Below are 15,661 nucleotides of genomic sequence, written 5' to 3'. Positions count from 1 at the left end.
GGCTCTCTCCAACCAGGTGTATAAATGGGTACCGGCGAACTAAATGCTGGGGAACCCTGCCAAGGACTAGCATCCCATCTAGGGGGGGGAGTAGAAATACTCCTAGTTGCTTCATGCTACAGAAACTGGGATAAGCTCTGGCCTGATGGGCCACTTGGCTTGTACACATACTTTTATTATAAATATGCCATAAAATTGTACAAAGTGTGTAATGTATGCAGACTTTGCACGCATTACAGGCCTATGATTCTGAAAAATCTCAGTCACCAATAGTAGATAACTACATACCACAGAATTTTAATATTATTTTAGGTGAAGTCTACACACGAACCAAATGGCCCATCAGGCTGGTGCTTATTGCCACTTTACATACATTGTAGCATGAGGTCACTGGGAGTATTGCTATTCCCTTCAAGATGGGATGCTAGTCCATCACAGAGTTACATACCCCCAGCATTGAATTCCATAGCACCCATTTGTACACCTGGGTGGAGAGAGGCACTGTGAGAGTAAAATGACTTGCTCAAGATATACAACACAATGTTCCCGACCAGGTGCCCGTTTCTTGAAGGTCCCGAAAAGTTTTCACACCCAGAAAGCCATAGCAAAATCTCAAACCTTCTGATTACAGAGCTGTTTTATTCACGTATTCTTAATACAATCAGAGGTTCCATTCTGTACAAGAAGTTTCAGGGCATACACACCTCTCTGTCTTTAAATACTGATCAACTAAAAATGGATTTTCAGGCCTGAAAAGTCTCCGGGCCTTTCGAGAAACAGGCCCCAGGCCTCAAACCCAGAATTCTTCATCCAGCAACAAGTGCACTAACCATGAGACCACCACTCCTTCACATTTTAATTTTATTTTCCTGCTCATAAACTCTAAGAATCAAAGAGAGATTTGAATCAGACAATTATAGTTTACCTCTCCAGGAAGACCCACTGGTAGTGGTTTCATGTTCTCATCCATGATGGCAACATAGACCCCTGGCAAAAGCTTTCCAACTGGGCAGAATTTCCGTTTGTTATCGTCTGTATCTGAGAGCTACAGGATTGGGAAAAGTAAGAGTTGTAAGCCAACAAATCCTAATACAGGCAGTACTGAAAATGAAATTGGACATCAGCATTGACTTGCTTCAATTCCAAGGTCTTGATTATTGGTCCTGCTAGGAATCAAACCCCTACCCCCTTATTCATCAGTAGTCTCTCACACCATAGCGTTAAGCAAGCAAAAAATAAGGAATATAAAATAAATCCTTTCACCATCTCTCATCCACATCTTCACTGATAAAAGTTTGCCCATAAGTTACCATATACATGTAGATTAAGCCAAGCCTAGAAGTGGAGCTCCTGGGCCAGGTTGTTCAAATCCTGATTAAGAAGCTATCCCAGGATAAGCGAGAAATTTTATTTGAGTTTTGTAAATTTGCGTTGTCGTCTTCCTGTGTATGTGCCCACCAGCAATATCAATTCATGGGCCTTTTCTTTCCTATATGAGTGTGGTGCTCCACTTGGCAGAGCTCTGCTACTAAATTAATTCAAAATAATTATGACTAATTTTTAAAAATAAGAAATACAGTAGAATCTTGACTTCTTGAACCCTCGATTTTTCAAACCTCCCCTCAGATGAACACTGTAATTTTACTCGAACTACCACATTTCCCAAACCAATTTTAATTTCCCTTGGAGGTTTGAAAAACTGGGATTCTACTGCATACACATACTTCACTTTGAAAAGGCATGTTGGTGAGGTCTGCCGTGGTTACATCATGGCACTCCGAGACACTGTAAAGATTCAGCAGCTTGATCCATGGCAATGTCCTCATGCATCTGTCTCTGAGGGCTGTAGTCACCACCTCCCCACACAGCCAGATGATTCTCAGACAGGATAAGTATCCAGCAAGGTCACTGTCTTCACAGGTTAAAAGTGTCTCTACAATATTGTATCAGAAAATACATGGGAGGTATGCCATCTTACTTGAAGACCCTAACTCAGTCCAGTTTAACACGGAAAAGGTAGCTTAAAGGATCATAAACATGGGCCTTAAAATTTCATAATAATTCACTTAGATTTTTAAAAATGCACAATTAAAAAGCAATCCACTGAAGCATGCTTGAGTTTGCAAAAAACTGCAATTTTTAATGTAACTAGCAGCCAAGGTCCTGCACACTCACCAAGAGAGTGAAAATATGGTAGTCTTCAAAGGAATGACTCCGAGACAGTGATAGCTAAAATGAGGATGTTATTGTATATGCATATACGTTGTCTGTATACATTCAAATCCACTGACAATTTTACTAGGTAACCAGTCATCAGTTAATCATAATTTAAGGGGAATCCAGTCCTGCAAGTCATAGTGTTTGTTACTAACTTATACCCTTCACAAGCTCTAAGTCATTTTGGTAAAACAGATTGGATCTGTAACAAATATTCTCGATTGTAATTGGTTCTAATAGCATTGCTCTTTGTTATTGGTGTGCAATCACATTGTCTCCAATTACAGGTATCCAATTATAATTTTTTGTAATTGGATCTTCCTGTTGTTTGACACCTACCGCATATACGCACATTTATGTCCACCATATGGCTTCCTTTTTAATGTTTCCCTTCAGTGTAAAATTGATGGAAATCGCCACTGTCTTTGAATCCCGAAATTTGTTATTAATAAGATTAATTAGTAATTGGATCTCAAGTCGTACAATTCAGAGAGTAATCATGCTTGTAATACTTTCAAATCAGCTGCTGATATGCACTCATCTTTGAAATTACTCGCCCGATTACTCCCTTAGATGCACTCTACTTGGTCTAATTTTTACCACTACTTATCATCTACTGATCATATTTTACCTAAAAGAGATGGAGTAAAAAGGACTCGTGTTATTCCGTGCTTCTTCAAGAACTTCAGCAGTAGCAAAGGGTCATAAATAACAGTGTCTGGAATGACATATAGAGGGATTCCCTTCAGAAGAGGTCGCAACAGCTCCCATACAAAGAAGACATTACAGGCCACTCTGTCATCAGGTTGAAATGGAAAATTACGGAATCTCCAGGTGTATGAGAAGACAGCACCCCGGTGAGGACAACAAATCCCTGAAAAATAATTCAAGTGATGTATACGTTGTAGTTGTTATAAATTAGAAACAGCTCAGAGTTTTGGTAGACATACATACATGTACATAATTTAACATACATACTTTATTTATTCTACATGCAAAATAGATAAACAATTGAAACTAAAAATAAGAATAAAAAAGAAGATGCGTCTAGAAAAGGAAGTTAACAGGCTATCTCTATGTGAAAACTCCCTTGAAAAGGTACAATGAAATCAAAATTAAAATTAAAAATTATTAACATCGATCCTTAATATATTGTACAATAATTTAAATATTTAAGTATAAATTATTTGAGTTTAGATTTCAACTGCTGAAGGTTATCAGCTTCCATTACATCTCTTGGTAACTGTAAACTTGCAAGACTTGCAAGATTTGCAATACTTGACACTATGTATTGAGAAAAAAAATCCAAACTAAAAGGACCGAAAAGGGCGGGCTGAGAAAGACTTGTTCCCAGACCTCTCTATGCCTCAAAAAAGCATTTTGACGAAAACACAAAAAATAAATTATTTAAAAACATTTACATTGAAGAAAGTAACTTGCATACTTAGTTTTAACATTAAATTTTAAACAACTATTATTTGTAAATCAGTACTAAAAGCAATAAAAACATCTGCGCTGACAGATGAGATGAAACTTAATATTGAAATTCAAGAATAAAACCAACAAAGGTCAAACTCTTATTGTCTCAAAAATCCAGCGGATTATATTCAAACTGAACAATAAAAAGCTCTATAAATGCGGGGCTTTCAAATTTACGAAGCGCGAGTATAATATATTTCCTTTCTTTCTATAAATCTGCGCATCGCATTAACTATTTACAGCTGTTTAACTTTCAAATTAAATATCAATTTAATTTTTAAGAGGAAATTTCAGCTGTTTATATTATTCTGTGTGTTTATATCAAATGCTATCTTCAATTGTACTTTGCACTCTTTAGTGTCACACAAAGTCGCATACCTTTTGGCTTTCCTGTGGTCCCTGAAGAATAAACAATGTATGCCAAGTCATCGAGCTTTGTCTTCAATTTTTCCAAAGCGGGTTTCGAAGCGTTCTCCATTTCAAGTCTTTCGTCCCAGCCCTCGTTCAGTAAAATCAAATCCACCGAATTAGGAAGTTTCTCTTTCAAATGTTCACTCGTTATGATCGCCGCAGGTTTTGCGTCCTCAAGAATCGAATAAAGCAGAGTTTCGGGATAGGAGAGTTCTAAAGGCATGTAGGCCCCACCAGCTTTCAAAATCGATATGTAAGCTAAAGGGTATTCCAGCGATCGCTCGAGGTATATTCCAACAGCGCTGTTCCTCTTGACGCCTCTATGCCTGAGGTTCGTAGCCAAAACGTTGGTGAGATCGTCAAGCTCGGAGAAGGAAACAGATCGGCCATCGCCGGACACAACAGCTGTTGCAGTCGGTGGAGTATTCTTCATCTGCCGCTCAAAGATTTCATGAAGACAGCCTTCGTTTTCGTAATCCATGTTGTACGGCCTTGGGACCTCAACTCTACTGAGAGAAAGTTTGCACCAATCAAACTTGACCCCTCACATCCTAGAGGAAATCCAAAACTCAGGTGAGAAAACCACGTGTTTCCTTTGAAGCATTGTTGTTATGTCACGCAGACCAAACTTCCGGTTTGTGCCAACTGCACTTCCTGCTGCATTTAGGGTCGTGTAGGCCTTCACAAAAAGTCCCGACTTGGCTAAACGCCAAAGCTACCGCTAAAAAGAAAATAAAATTCGCTTTCCTCAAAGATAATAATAAATAAGCTCAAGCAAGGCTCCTTGTCTTATCAGTCAAAAGAGTCTGTGGTCATATCTTGCAATTGGTTTAGCCTACATGATACTCTGAAAAGGCTGAATGTCCCCCTGCCCCAGGGTATACTCCCTAAATGGTCTATACAGGGAAGCTTCACCCGAAATGGGTACTTTTTTCAAGCTTCAGGTATATTGAAGGGTAGGGATTTCACAAGCTGAAGTATATGAAAGGGTGAAGAAATTCATCATTTAGTTCCAAACCTTCGCGGGGCTACTTTTTCCAAATTTTCTTTTTTCCAACCAAATTAAAGTTCATTATTCAAGGTAACATTTTCCAAAAACTGAAAATAAAATATTAAAACGCATGCGAGGTATTGGGAAAAAGAGGTTTTTAATAAAAGTTAATAAACCGTCAAGGTGTCACAATCCCCAAAAGGCATGGACTCCTCAGCGACCTTTTCGCGGCAAACGACTTAAGGCGGGGGTACACACGAATTTAAGTGAAATTTTAGGAAGTTTAAAGAGGGATTAAAAGGACAAAAAGGGGGAGCAGAGAACGAGGAGCATCCAGAGATCCTATATCAAATACTTTCAATTTGAGATTTCATGTCCATCGAGAGTCCTTTTTTAGAATTTTTGTAATCACGCTTCGGCAATTGCTCCTCAGTTTCTTTTTGTTTTGTTGCACATCGCTTTTCTCCGTTTTGCCCTTTATTGTTGACCACCAGCCTAAAACGTATGCGCCTAGTACGTGACTGTAACACTATCGCTTTACCGCGAAGCTCAACTTTCCTTACTGTGAACGCTGGGGGTTCTGTTATTTCATTGGCTGGCAGCATTTTGAGTTGACATATCCCTCTGAGAAGGCCCGACATAATAGTAAATCTTTGGAAGGCGAAAACTTGCACTCGTTTTTCGAGAGAATCCCTCTCTTTAAATGAATTTTTTATTTTTTTTATTTTTATTGCAATGCACAAAACTATTTACTATTTAAATGAATTAATAGGACCCTAATAGGGTATGTAAAATCGACGGTCTTCCTTGAAATTTGGCCAGAACAATCACTGATAGATACGGAACAAACACGTGTCGGCGAATTCTTTTATTTCAAATACTTTTCTCGTGGCGGTCTCTAACGCAACACGTTACGCGAATTTTTCGATAGTGGAACATGATAGTTCTATAAAAGGATAACCAGGTAGAAATGAAAGAAAATGCTGACATGCGTTTAGAGACTGATGCTTTGTGATTAGCACTGCATAGTTATTTTGCATCAACGATCGCATTTGATACCCCATTAATTCGCCGGAATACAGTCGGTAGTTTTGGCGTTAACGGCTTCTGCCGCCTTAGGAAAGCAGTCGGCAAAGGAGAATATAATTTTACCGAATTCTACATTTTATAACCTTTCTATTGATATATAGTTTGTGGGGGTTTCCTTCAAAACAGCGCGCGTACGAATTTTTTTTCTGGAGAACACCCGCGGAGGTTTGAAGTAGCCTTAATTTATTAAGAACTACCTGAAAATGACAAGACGATTTCTTTTATTGGCGATTTATATGTGCCAGGTATGAAAGCATGTGTCAGTTAGTCAAAATAGTATTCTTAAGAGTACTGGGTTGGACCTAAACTTTGTCTAGTACCTACCCCCTCCCCCACCAACCCCATCTCCCCCAGGTAGATGGCCGAGTGAAAGAGGGGACTTGGAACCAATGGTCGGTACACATAAAGTTTGTGGACATGATTGCCAAGCATTACTCTCCAAAATTCCCTGACTTTCCCTCATAAAATATTATGAATTCCCTGAACAAATAAATACAAAACATCAGATACAACAATTACCAGTCTTCCCCTAACAGCAATCCTTTCAACTCATTCATCCAGACTGACAAATGTTTCTTTCAGTTTTCTCCGACTTTTCTTCAAAATGTCTAAATTTTCCCTTGCTCAAAATAAAATGCTGACTTTTCCCAGACCTTGAAATTTTTTTCACTAACCATTTCCTGACTTGTGGCAGCCATGTGCAGAACACTGCAGACCAATTAGGCCTGTGGCCAGATTGGTGTTACCACCCCCATCCTGAGAAAGAGTGAAAAAATGTCCTATCAATTAGCAGCCACTATTTTGGAAAGCACCCACCCTGCTGTCTTATCAAAGAAAAAAATTGGCAAGTGCATCCTCAGAGTTACAATGCTTGGGGTAAAAGAGAAACAGTTATGGACAAAAATTATTGCTAAATTTTCAAGAGAAAGAAAATTGGAGCTTTAATGCTAATTACTGTTCATAAAATGTACAACAAAATAAAAATTCACTCAACAGTCATGAAAACCTCTTTTATTGTTAGCTTTAGCAAACAGCACACTATTGAACTGGTTCTTTTATTATGAAACTATACGATAACCAGTGTTCTGCATATAACTTATTCTTTTACTGTTTTTACTGACGCAAATCATGATCAGCCTTTGCAAGACCCAAAGCGGTGTTAAGCTGCTTTCCTTTCAGGCTTCCCCAGACCACGTGATCACTAAGACCCAGGATCTGGGCAGCAGCCAAAGCTGCACCATCGGGGTTGAGTGTTGTGGTGCAACCCAAGCCAGATGGTAGCCGTAGAGAAGACCAGATATCTTGAGCACCCCACTGGGATGACACTGGAGGGCAGTTGATCACTGGGAAAGCTGTATTGCCAGACAGGACTGGTCCAAGGCCATTACTGCGACCAGCAACTGCAACAATTACCAGAGGCATGCCTTGGCCTTCATACCATTGCAGGACCTGAAGGGCATCTTCAGTACCCTTGTGCGCTGAGCAGATGCGAAGATCTGCAGGAACACCAAACTCCTTCAGTGCAGACTCAATTTTCTTACAGTGGTCCATGTCACTCGGGGATCCCATGAAGACAACAGCATGGCCTGGGTGGTGCTTGTTCAGTTTCTGAACTTCTTTGGCCACCCAGTCGTAATTCTTTTTGACTTGTTCCAGTGCTTCTGGGGTAACTTCAGGAAGATTCCTGTACACTTGCTTGTCACGCATCAGACGCTTGTCCCCAGATGGCCAGATTCTCCAGGAGTCATTGTCTATGACATCAGCCAGGAGCAGTTCACCAGTCTTGTGGTTGAACCCAAACTCCACCTTCATGTCCACAAGTGCAACATCCACAGTTGCCCAGGCTCTTTCTAGGATCTCAAAAACTGCCACCGCTGTCTCTCCCATGATGTTGAGCTCGTGCTTACCAACCTTGCGGCCGCCAGCAGTCAGCTCTGCCTCCACACACTCTTCGTAAGTCCAGAATGGATCATGCTGAGCATCATCTTTGAAGAACATCTCCAGCTTAACAGGTGCGAATCTGTATCCTTCCTTGATTCCAGTGTACCTCTTCAAGAATGAGCCTGTAGCAATGCGACGAGTCACCACCTCAAGCAGGATCATATCACAGTTAACGCCGATGAAAGATTCGTCATCGTACTTTCTCACAAAGTGCGTCTTGATGCCGCAAGTGTTGAGCAGCTCAAACACAGCAGAGGTTGTGGCATTGCTGAACTTTGCTTTGCCGACAAGGTCATTCTTTCTGGTGCTGTCAAATGCGGTGATTTTGTCCTTGGATTTTAACAGCACATGATTACCATCTGGTGAGTCAGGCAAAGCGTAAATTATCTTGGTTTTACCCTCATTCAGCTGCTGGCCAATCTTGATGTCTGAAAATGTTACAAAAAAGAAGATTGAGTACAAATACATTAGACACTGGTAACTACAAGAAAATGCTGCAGTCTGACTGGTTGATCTATTTCACACCATCAGCCACTTGTGTGCAGTAACTGGAGGTCACCGACAAAATGATAGCAATTTCTTGCTTCTTCAAAGTGCTGGAGGAAGATTTGGAGTACTGGATAATAAAATTATTGAGAAGACTTCAGAGAAGACATTGTCACCATTTCATGACTTTGAATTCTCACAACTGCTCAATGAAGTCATGAATTTTTGTACACAGTTACAATGGGAATTTAGTTCATCAGTCATTTTGCCAATAAAGCATGAAGAAAAATACTAATTATAATTAGGTAAAAATTCTAAGCTTATTAAATTATTGTTCAATGGAAATTGAATATGCTAATCTATAATTGAAAATCATTCAAGAGGTCACTAATTCTTGTTCCTTGATACTTATCTAGTTATAGGAGCTGGTTATTAATGGTATGTTATAATTGAAAATTTCGTTGTTTAGAAGTTACTCGATTTTTGGCCAGTATTTAGGACAGATATTTTTGCAACTGCAGGTTGCATAGCATCTTTTCTCTACATTTATTGTTTGTATTCCTTCACATTGTTGAGCTGGTTTAGCTTTTTTGTGTATATGAATAAATTATTGTTGTTGTTGTTGTCTTAAAAGATATATTAAGGGCTTGAAAAAGTCAAAAATTTTAGTAGAACTATTCATGATATTAACTATGGAGTACTCTTTGTTGAATTTCTTTATGAATTGGAGTGGGGTGGGAAACTGACAATTATTATCTGGGATTTTTTTTCTTAGGGGTGCCCCTGATCTTCCGAGCACATGGCTGCACTCCTGGGGGTCTAGATCTGTGTCACTTTAAAAACAAGCGATACAAAGTCATCGAGAAAACCAGCATGACCAAAATACAAAATAAGTTTGTTCCCAAAGTGATATTTTGGTTGTAGCAATGAGTGGGAACGAGTAAAATCACTTGCAAATGTATTACGTGATCTGGATAAATGATCTCGCCCTGTCACATTGTTCTGCACCAAAGTCAAATTAGCTTACAAAATTATTTCTCGTGGAGTCCCAAGGAAGACCCTTGACTACTATTGAGTAAAATCGAAACAGAAAACCTCGTGTAAAAATTCGGGCTAACGAAGTGACGACTCCACTCTTAGGTGAAAATCTAAGTTACACGAGCAGCACATTTCCTAAATTTTAGGTCGTCATAACTGAATTTCGTTTTGGCAGTGAATAAATGTGAAAATCTGGACTACAAACGTTCATTTAACCTACCTGAGGCTGGTTTCTGTTCGGCCATTGGACGAAATTATGAAGATTCAGTAAGACACAAGTTTCGTCCCTGAGAGTTAGAGATAAGTCGCCACGTGAGTGCTCGGGGCTTCAACTTTCATTCAGGAGATAACATGTGATCCACCCACAGCCAATCACAAAGCCGAGCTTAATCGGTATTTCCCGCCAGCTAATAGAACATCCAATCAGAACACATTTCCCGCCAACTCGAATTCAAATTTTCTATCGAGACTTCTTTGATTTCCTCCGGCCTTTTCAAATGAATAGTTGTAAGTTCTTAGCGAGCGATCTCTGCGAACAAGAAATTTAACTGATCGATTCCTTGAAGTATGCAATCTTCTTAATTTTCTTCATATTGGACCACACTATACACCTGTGACACCTGCGGTAGTATATAGAGATCGATCCAAGCGTCGGAGACCATTGTCAAGATGGCGTCTGAGGAAACTGGACTAACACATGCTTGTGGTGTTTTTGCGTGTATAAGAGCCGATGGAGTTTCTTCAGCAGAGGTTGATGTTGCTAGTATAATCTCCCTTGGGTTAGTTTCCCTTCAACATCGGTAAGTTCTTTGAATTTTGGATTTAACTTCGAAAAGTTTGAGTTGAGTTGAATGAAGTCTGTGTATTGGGCAATTTTTAATACGGTATTTATAAGCTTAAACGTCGTCGCTTCGAGGTTATCGTTATTTATTGTTGAATTTATTTTAAGTTCAAGCTTACAGATCCGCTGAGACCACCCATTGACAGACAAAATCAAGTTTTGTTGTCTCGTAAGCGTTTTGCTCAACAAGCGCCGCATGTAGAGTCGCTTTATTTTCCTTTCACTCTGAAGCATGGTGAGTCGAATATGGTAACAACTTCCCGTGCGTAGGCGCCTAAACACCATCGAACGGAGTAGTAATTCATTAATATTTCATACAGATGTTTCGTGAATTCATTGACCAGACCTAAATAATTAGGAATGCCTAAACAATACTTCAAATCACCCACGGCAACGAAATTTTGTCTAAATCTGCTGTAAATTTAATTACTTGTGGCACTTCTAATTAAACCTTATATTTGTCTATTTTTAATATTACTTAATTGTTTAGAGTTGACAGTTATAATCTTGCAGCAAATGGCAGTATTTTTATATTGGTATTAACAGTATTAAATATCATACCTGGTTTGTGAAATATAAACCGATCAGATTTCAAGCGTTTTCAGGGACAAAAAAGATAATGTTCAAATACTAATCACACGGCTCAAAGTTAATTAATGTTCACAGCATCTTTCAGTCAAACGTTTTTAGGGTCTAAGTGTGCATTCCTTTGGAAAGATCCAGATCAGGATTTACGATTCAAGATCACTCGGATCATGGTGCTTCAAAGAGATCGATGAATCTACTCTGGACAAGGATTCATCAGTTTGTGTGACATACATGTGCCATGATCCAAATAATCATGTTCCAAATTATGCAACGGGAACACAGCTTAAGGGCAGGATGTATATTTACCCTCAGACAAAATGTTGTTAATAACTTGTTAAGCAGTCTTTTAGAACATTTAAATCAGTCTCATAAGGCCTTATGAATTGCATCCCATGGTGCGACAAGGACTAATGATGACGATGAAACCAGTGTCACGCAATCAAGAACAACAAACTTCCATACTGTCAGGCATATAAAATTGCTCACTGAAAATTAATGATTAGCATGTCAAAGTCCTTTTCAAAACATATTCAAACAATTCATATGCTTTTTGACACAACTGCCAAAATACAAAGGACTCTCAAAGATTGGTCAAGCCAAAGTCAGGGTAAAATTCTGGCAAGCGACATGGCATCAAAACAACAACATAATTGGGGTTGAAATTCTGACAGGGATGTTCAGACCTTCTAAATTTGTAACTTGATAAGGTTTGAAATTGAGACAGGGGGTGTCATTACTACCCCCCTCCCCCAAACAGGTCTCGTTAATTATTCTACCGCTGGAAATACTTTATGACAACCATACCCTGTATTCTGATTTTCATAGACTGTCTAGCTTCTTCTTTGTTGTTGTCAAAACAGGTCGAGCTTTCCCTCCCCCAAGAGCAGTTCATTACTTATCACTAGTGGATTTTTTGTTTTCTTTGTCTCAAACTTCCAGTAGTTAATAGTGATTGTTATGAATATCACTTTTTTTTTCTAAAGGGGCCAAGAGAGTGCAGGAATAGTGACCAATGATGGTAAAAGGTTTCACCAGCACAAAGGAATGGGATTAGTGAACTATGTGTTTCAAGAACAGCACATCAAATCCCTGCCAGGTCATATGGGTATTGGACATACGCGCTACTCGACAGCTGGATCATCTGAACTTGTCAACTGTCAGCCATTTGTTGTGGACACCATACATGGACACATGGCAGTGGGACACAATGGTGAACTTGTCAATGCAAAGGCATTAAGAAAAAAGGTTCTCTTACAAGGAACTGGTCTCTCAACTGGAAGTGATAGTGAGGTAATCACACAGCTGTTGACAGCTACTCCGCCATGCGGAGAACCAGATGGCCCTAACTGGACAGGAAGAATTTATGAAATGATGCAGCTGACACAGTTGGCATACTCGCTTGTCATCATGACACAGGACTGCATCTATGCTGTCAGGGACCCTCATGGCAATCGTCCTTTGTGTATTGGCAGACTAATGAGTTTAAATGAGAGCCCTCAGTTGTCACGTCTCGGTGGAGAAATTGTCCAGAATGGAGAAATCTCTGATGATGATAGCACACTAGGGTGGGTCGTGTCTTCGGAGTCTTGTGGCTTTCATTCATTTGGAGCTTCCATGTGCAGAGAAGTGAAGCCTGGTGAGATTGTGAAGTTGACCACAAATGGTTTCAAGTCCATGAGGATAGTGTCCCTTGAAAACCCAGAGAAGCCTCCTTCATTCTGCATCTTTGAATATGTGTACTTTGCACGGCCGGACAGCATGTTTGAGGGACAGATGGTTTACAGTGTGCGGCAACGATGTGGGGAGCAGTTAGCCATAGAAGCACCAGTCGAAGCAGAACTAGTGAGCACAGTCCCAGAGTCTGCAACCCCTGCAGCCCTGGGGTACTCCTTACAAACTGGCATTCCTTACGTCGAAGTCCTCACCAAAAATCGTTACGTTGGACGCACATTCATTCAACCAAGCAACAGGCTTCGGAAGCTTGGTGTTGCCAGAAAATTTGGTCCTCTGTCAATGAATTTTAAAGGAAAGAGAGTTGTACTTGTTGATGATTCTATTGTGCGTGGAAATACAATGGGTCCCATTATTAAGCTATTGAAACAGGCTGGTGCTGGAGAGGTAGGTCCCAATTTAAATATCGTAAGCTAAGCTGAAATGTAGTCTACAAAAACAGCCCCAGCTCAGTTAATTTCAGATGCAGAAAGACTCTTTCTGTTTTAGAAATGGCAATGCCGGGAGCTACGAGAGGTATTGACTCAGGCTAGATAAAATTTAAACTATTAATAGCAGTGCGAAAAGTTGAAATCCACCAGCCCAGTGGGCCAGTAAATTCACTTTTCACTCGCTTGTCCCCACTTAAATATTACCTGCCAATATGAGAGCCAATATTTCAATCAGACCCACAAGACTACTGAAGATAAAAAACAGCACACAATCTACTACAAGAACTGGGTTCCAATCTTGCCTGGTCAATTAATTGTGTACTTGAAGGGCCATGTAATAATGTATTTGTTTGTTTCCTATTTACTAGGTGCACATTCGAGTGGCTTCACCCCCAGTTAAGTATCCCTGTTATATGGGAATCAATATTCCCACAAGAGAGGAGCTGATAGCAAACAAGTTGAATGCAGATGCACTAGCAAAGGAGTTAGGGGCAGACAGCCTGGTGTACCTGAGTTTAGAAGGCTTAAAGACAGCTGTGCAGTCGGGCATACCTAATCCTGCTGGGAAAAAGACTGGGCACTGTACTGCATGTTTGAATGGACAGTACCCTGTTGATCTGCTGGACTGGTGAATTGAAAACTATTGTAATCACTCAATATGAATATTTTGATACTAAACCCACCATTGGGGTTAAATTTAGAACTGAGATGCTTTTAATTATTAATTTATAGTTATAAAATGTGGTTATGACTAGACAGTCAGATGTTGTTACCAGCAAGAGTGCTCAAGTACTTTCCCCTTTTGTATACTTCATGCAAGACAATAACAAGTTATTTATTAAGTGAGAACATATTTTTTCCTTTCTGAGAAGAAGTACAGTTATATTAAATTTTGGTTTAAGTTCCATCTGTAACAATTGATAGATGCTTAATTTATAAGTTTTGTACAAAGGTTGCTAAATTATATACATTTTAAGTTAGACTGTATCAGTTGGTGGGGACAATGACAAACAGTACATTTCTCTGGGATGATCCAGGACCGATGTTATGATCCAAGATCACCTATGGTGCATCAGAGGAGCCAATGAAAGGTTTCTTTGAAACATTATAATCTGAGTGAACTTGGATCATAAATATTGTCATCTGGACCTTCCCAAAGGAATGCACTCAAGTATACTCCAGTGACAGTCCAACTGTCCATTAGGGTGTGGTTTCCATTAGTGCAGGTTTCACTGTACTGATTGCATGAGAAAACTCGTGACAGGAAGTCAGGAACTCTTCATCTTCTTTTTACCTAGATTTGAAATTGCTCCTAAGCCAAACCAATTGTGTGCAAATTTTTTTACCATGTTTTCAACGAAAGATTGACGCTTTATGAACCATTAGATACTAAGTCATAATAAGGGAAATTGTTTAATGTGTGTTTGCCATATCTGTTTCTTACTATGAGAATTTTTGCTAAACCAGTCTCATGGAGGGGTGGCAAATGGTCCCTCAAAAACTCTAGGCCTTGCAAAATTTTAGTAGAATTTCATGGCTCTTGTAGTCTCCTTTGTTGTGGTTATCTGCATATCATAGTCTTGATTTTTAAACAAAGCTGTCACAGTCTAAGGCTAAGCAAAAATGAAGTACCAAACTCTTGATTCAGTTTGGTTGTTTGTTTGTTTGTTTTTGTGAAATGACATCTTTTAGTGTATTGATAATAAAACAGACTTTACGATTTCTGAGGAAAGCTTAATCGTAAATCCTCTTAAATTGAATTAAGCAAGCCACAATAGCTCACAATGAAACCTTGTGGAGCTGTGTAATAATAGGCGATTAACATGATGGCATCATTTCACTACAGCTACCAGAATCCTTCACTCTTTCTGCCTGTTATGCTAATTAGAGCAATTGTTCTTTAAACCCCACTGGGACTTTAAAATTTCAGTAATAAAGAAAAGACAAAAGGAATTCTGGTAGTTGTAGTCAAATGACAGCAACGTGCAAATCTGCTATTATTAACTGTTGACAGTTTTTCAGATTTGACATCTTGTACAAGCATTTACAACTGAAGGCTCCCTACATACATGTTTGTTTCATATATATACAAAAAAGTATACAGTAAATAAATTCAAAAAGGGAGACTCAGAACATCTCAAGCTTGCACTAAAACACTTTTGAGGTCTTGGTCTCAGAATTTCACAAGTCAAAATGTCTCGGACTCCAGAAGAAAAATGCTTGCTTCACCTTCTCGCGACATCTTGCATTCACCATCTGCCACCCCTTCATACTATAATTTGTATTCTTTCAACTTCTTTCAACTTTGTAAGCATGTTGCCATGGCAGTGGCTCAGGATGCAAGAAGGTGGCATAGTTTAGTCAGGAGGATGTAAGAAGCTACCCAGTTGATATAACAGATTCTCCTGAGGGTAATAG

At 39.4% G+C, this 15,661-nt stretch overlaps 3 protein-coding genes across 4 annotated transcripts in view; 1 reads left to right on the top strand and 2 right to left on the bottom strand.

The window, feature by feature from the left end:
- The window catches only part of LOC145496876 (uncharacterized), a 34,144-nt gene extending 29,494 nt beyond the window's left edge, over positions 1–4,650 (bottom strand). For both annotated transcript variants that reach the window (XM_081476644.1, XM_081476646.1), the window contains exons 1-4: positions 4,075–4,650; positions 2,849–3,091; positions 1,725–1,933; positions 926–1,045 (exon numbers count right to left, since the gene is read on the bottom strand). In XM_081476644.1, the coding sequence (XP_081332770.1) occupies positions 926–1,045; positions 1,725–1,933; positions 2,849–3,091; positions 4,075–4,588 (1,086 nt within the window). In that variant the 5' untranslated portion in view covers positions 4,589–4,650. The remainder of the gene's footprint in view (positions 1–925; positions 1,046–1,724; positions 1,934–2,848; positions 3,092–4,074) is intronic.
- A 2,445-nt stretch (positions 4,651–7,095) lies between these two features.
- LOC145497659 (multifunctional protein ADE2-like) lies at positions 7,096–9,960 on the bottom strand. The gene is made up of 2 exons (XM_081477484.1): positions 9,873–9,960; positions 7,096–8,556 (listed from the first exon to the last, which is right to left on the bottom strand). Exons 1-2 carry the CDS (start codon positions 9,895–9,897, stop codon positions 7,301–7,303), a joined length of 1,281 nt encoding a protein of 426 aa, XP_081333610.1. The 5' UTR covers positions 9,898–9,960; the 3' UTR covers positions 7,096–7,300.
- A 227-nt stretch (positions 9,961–10,187) lies between these two features.
- LOC145497658 (amidophosphoribosyltransferase-like) lies at positions 10,188–14,981 on the top strand. The gene is made up of 3 exons (XM_081477483.1): positions 10,188–10,452; positions 12,065–13,199; positions 13,612–14,981. Exons 1-3 carry the CDS (start codon positions 10,322–10,324, stop codon positions 13,873–13,875), a joined length of 1,530 nt encoding a protein of 509 aa, XP_081333609.1. The 5' UTR covers positions 10,188–10,321; the 3' UTR covers positions 13,876–14,981.
- Positions 14,982–15,661: the final 680 nt, after the last annotated feature.

Source organism: Orbicella franksi, chromosome 9, assembly GCF_964199315.1.
Source record: "Orbicella franksi chromosome 9, jaOrbFran1.1, whole genome shotgun sequence".
Classification (NCBI taxonomy): domain Eukaryota; kingdom Metazoa; phylum Cnidaria; class Anthozoa; order Scleractinia; family Merulinidae; genus Orbicella; species Orbicella franksi.
This window is presented reverse-complemented; position numbering and strand designations above follow the sequence as displayed.

Coding starts and splice junctions, on each gene's coding strand:
- LOC145497659 (XM_081477484.1), bottom strand. CDS start 9,897: ATGGCCGAACAGAAACCAGCCTCAG. Junction 8,557..9,872: donor CGAACAGAAACCAGCCTCAG/GTAGGTTAAATG, acceptor TAACATTTTCAG/ACATCAAGATTGGCCAGCAG.
- LOC145497658 (XM_081477483.1), top strand. CDS start 10,322: ATGGCGTCTGAGGAAACTGGACTAACACATGCTTGTGGTGTTTTTGCG. Junction 10,453..12,064: donor TTAGTTTCCCTTCAACATCG/GTAAGTTCTTTG, acceptor TTTTTTCTAAAG/GGGCCAAGAGAGTGCAGGAA. Junction 13,200..13,611: donor AACAGGCTGGTGCTGGAGAG/GTAGGTCCCAAT, acceptor CCTATTTACTAG/GTGCACATTCGAGTGGCTTC.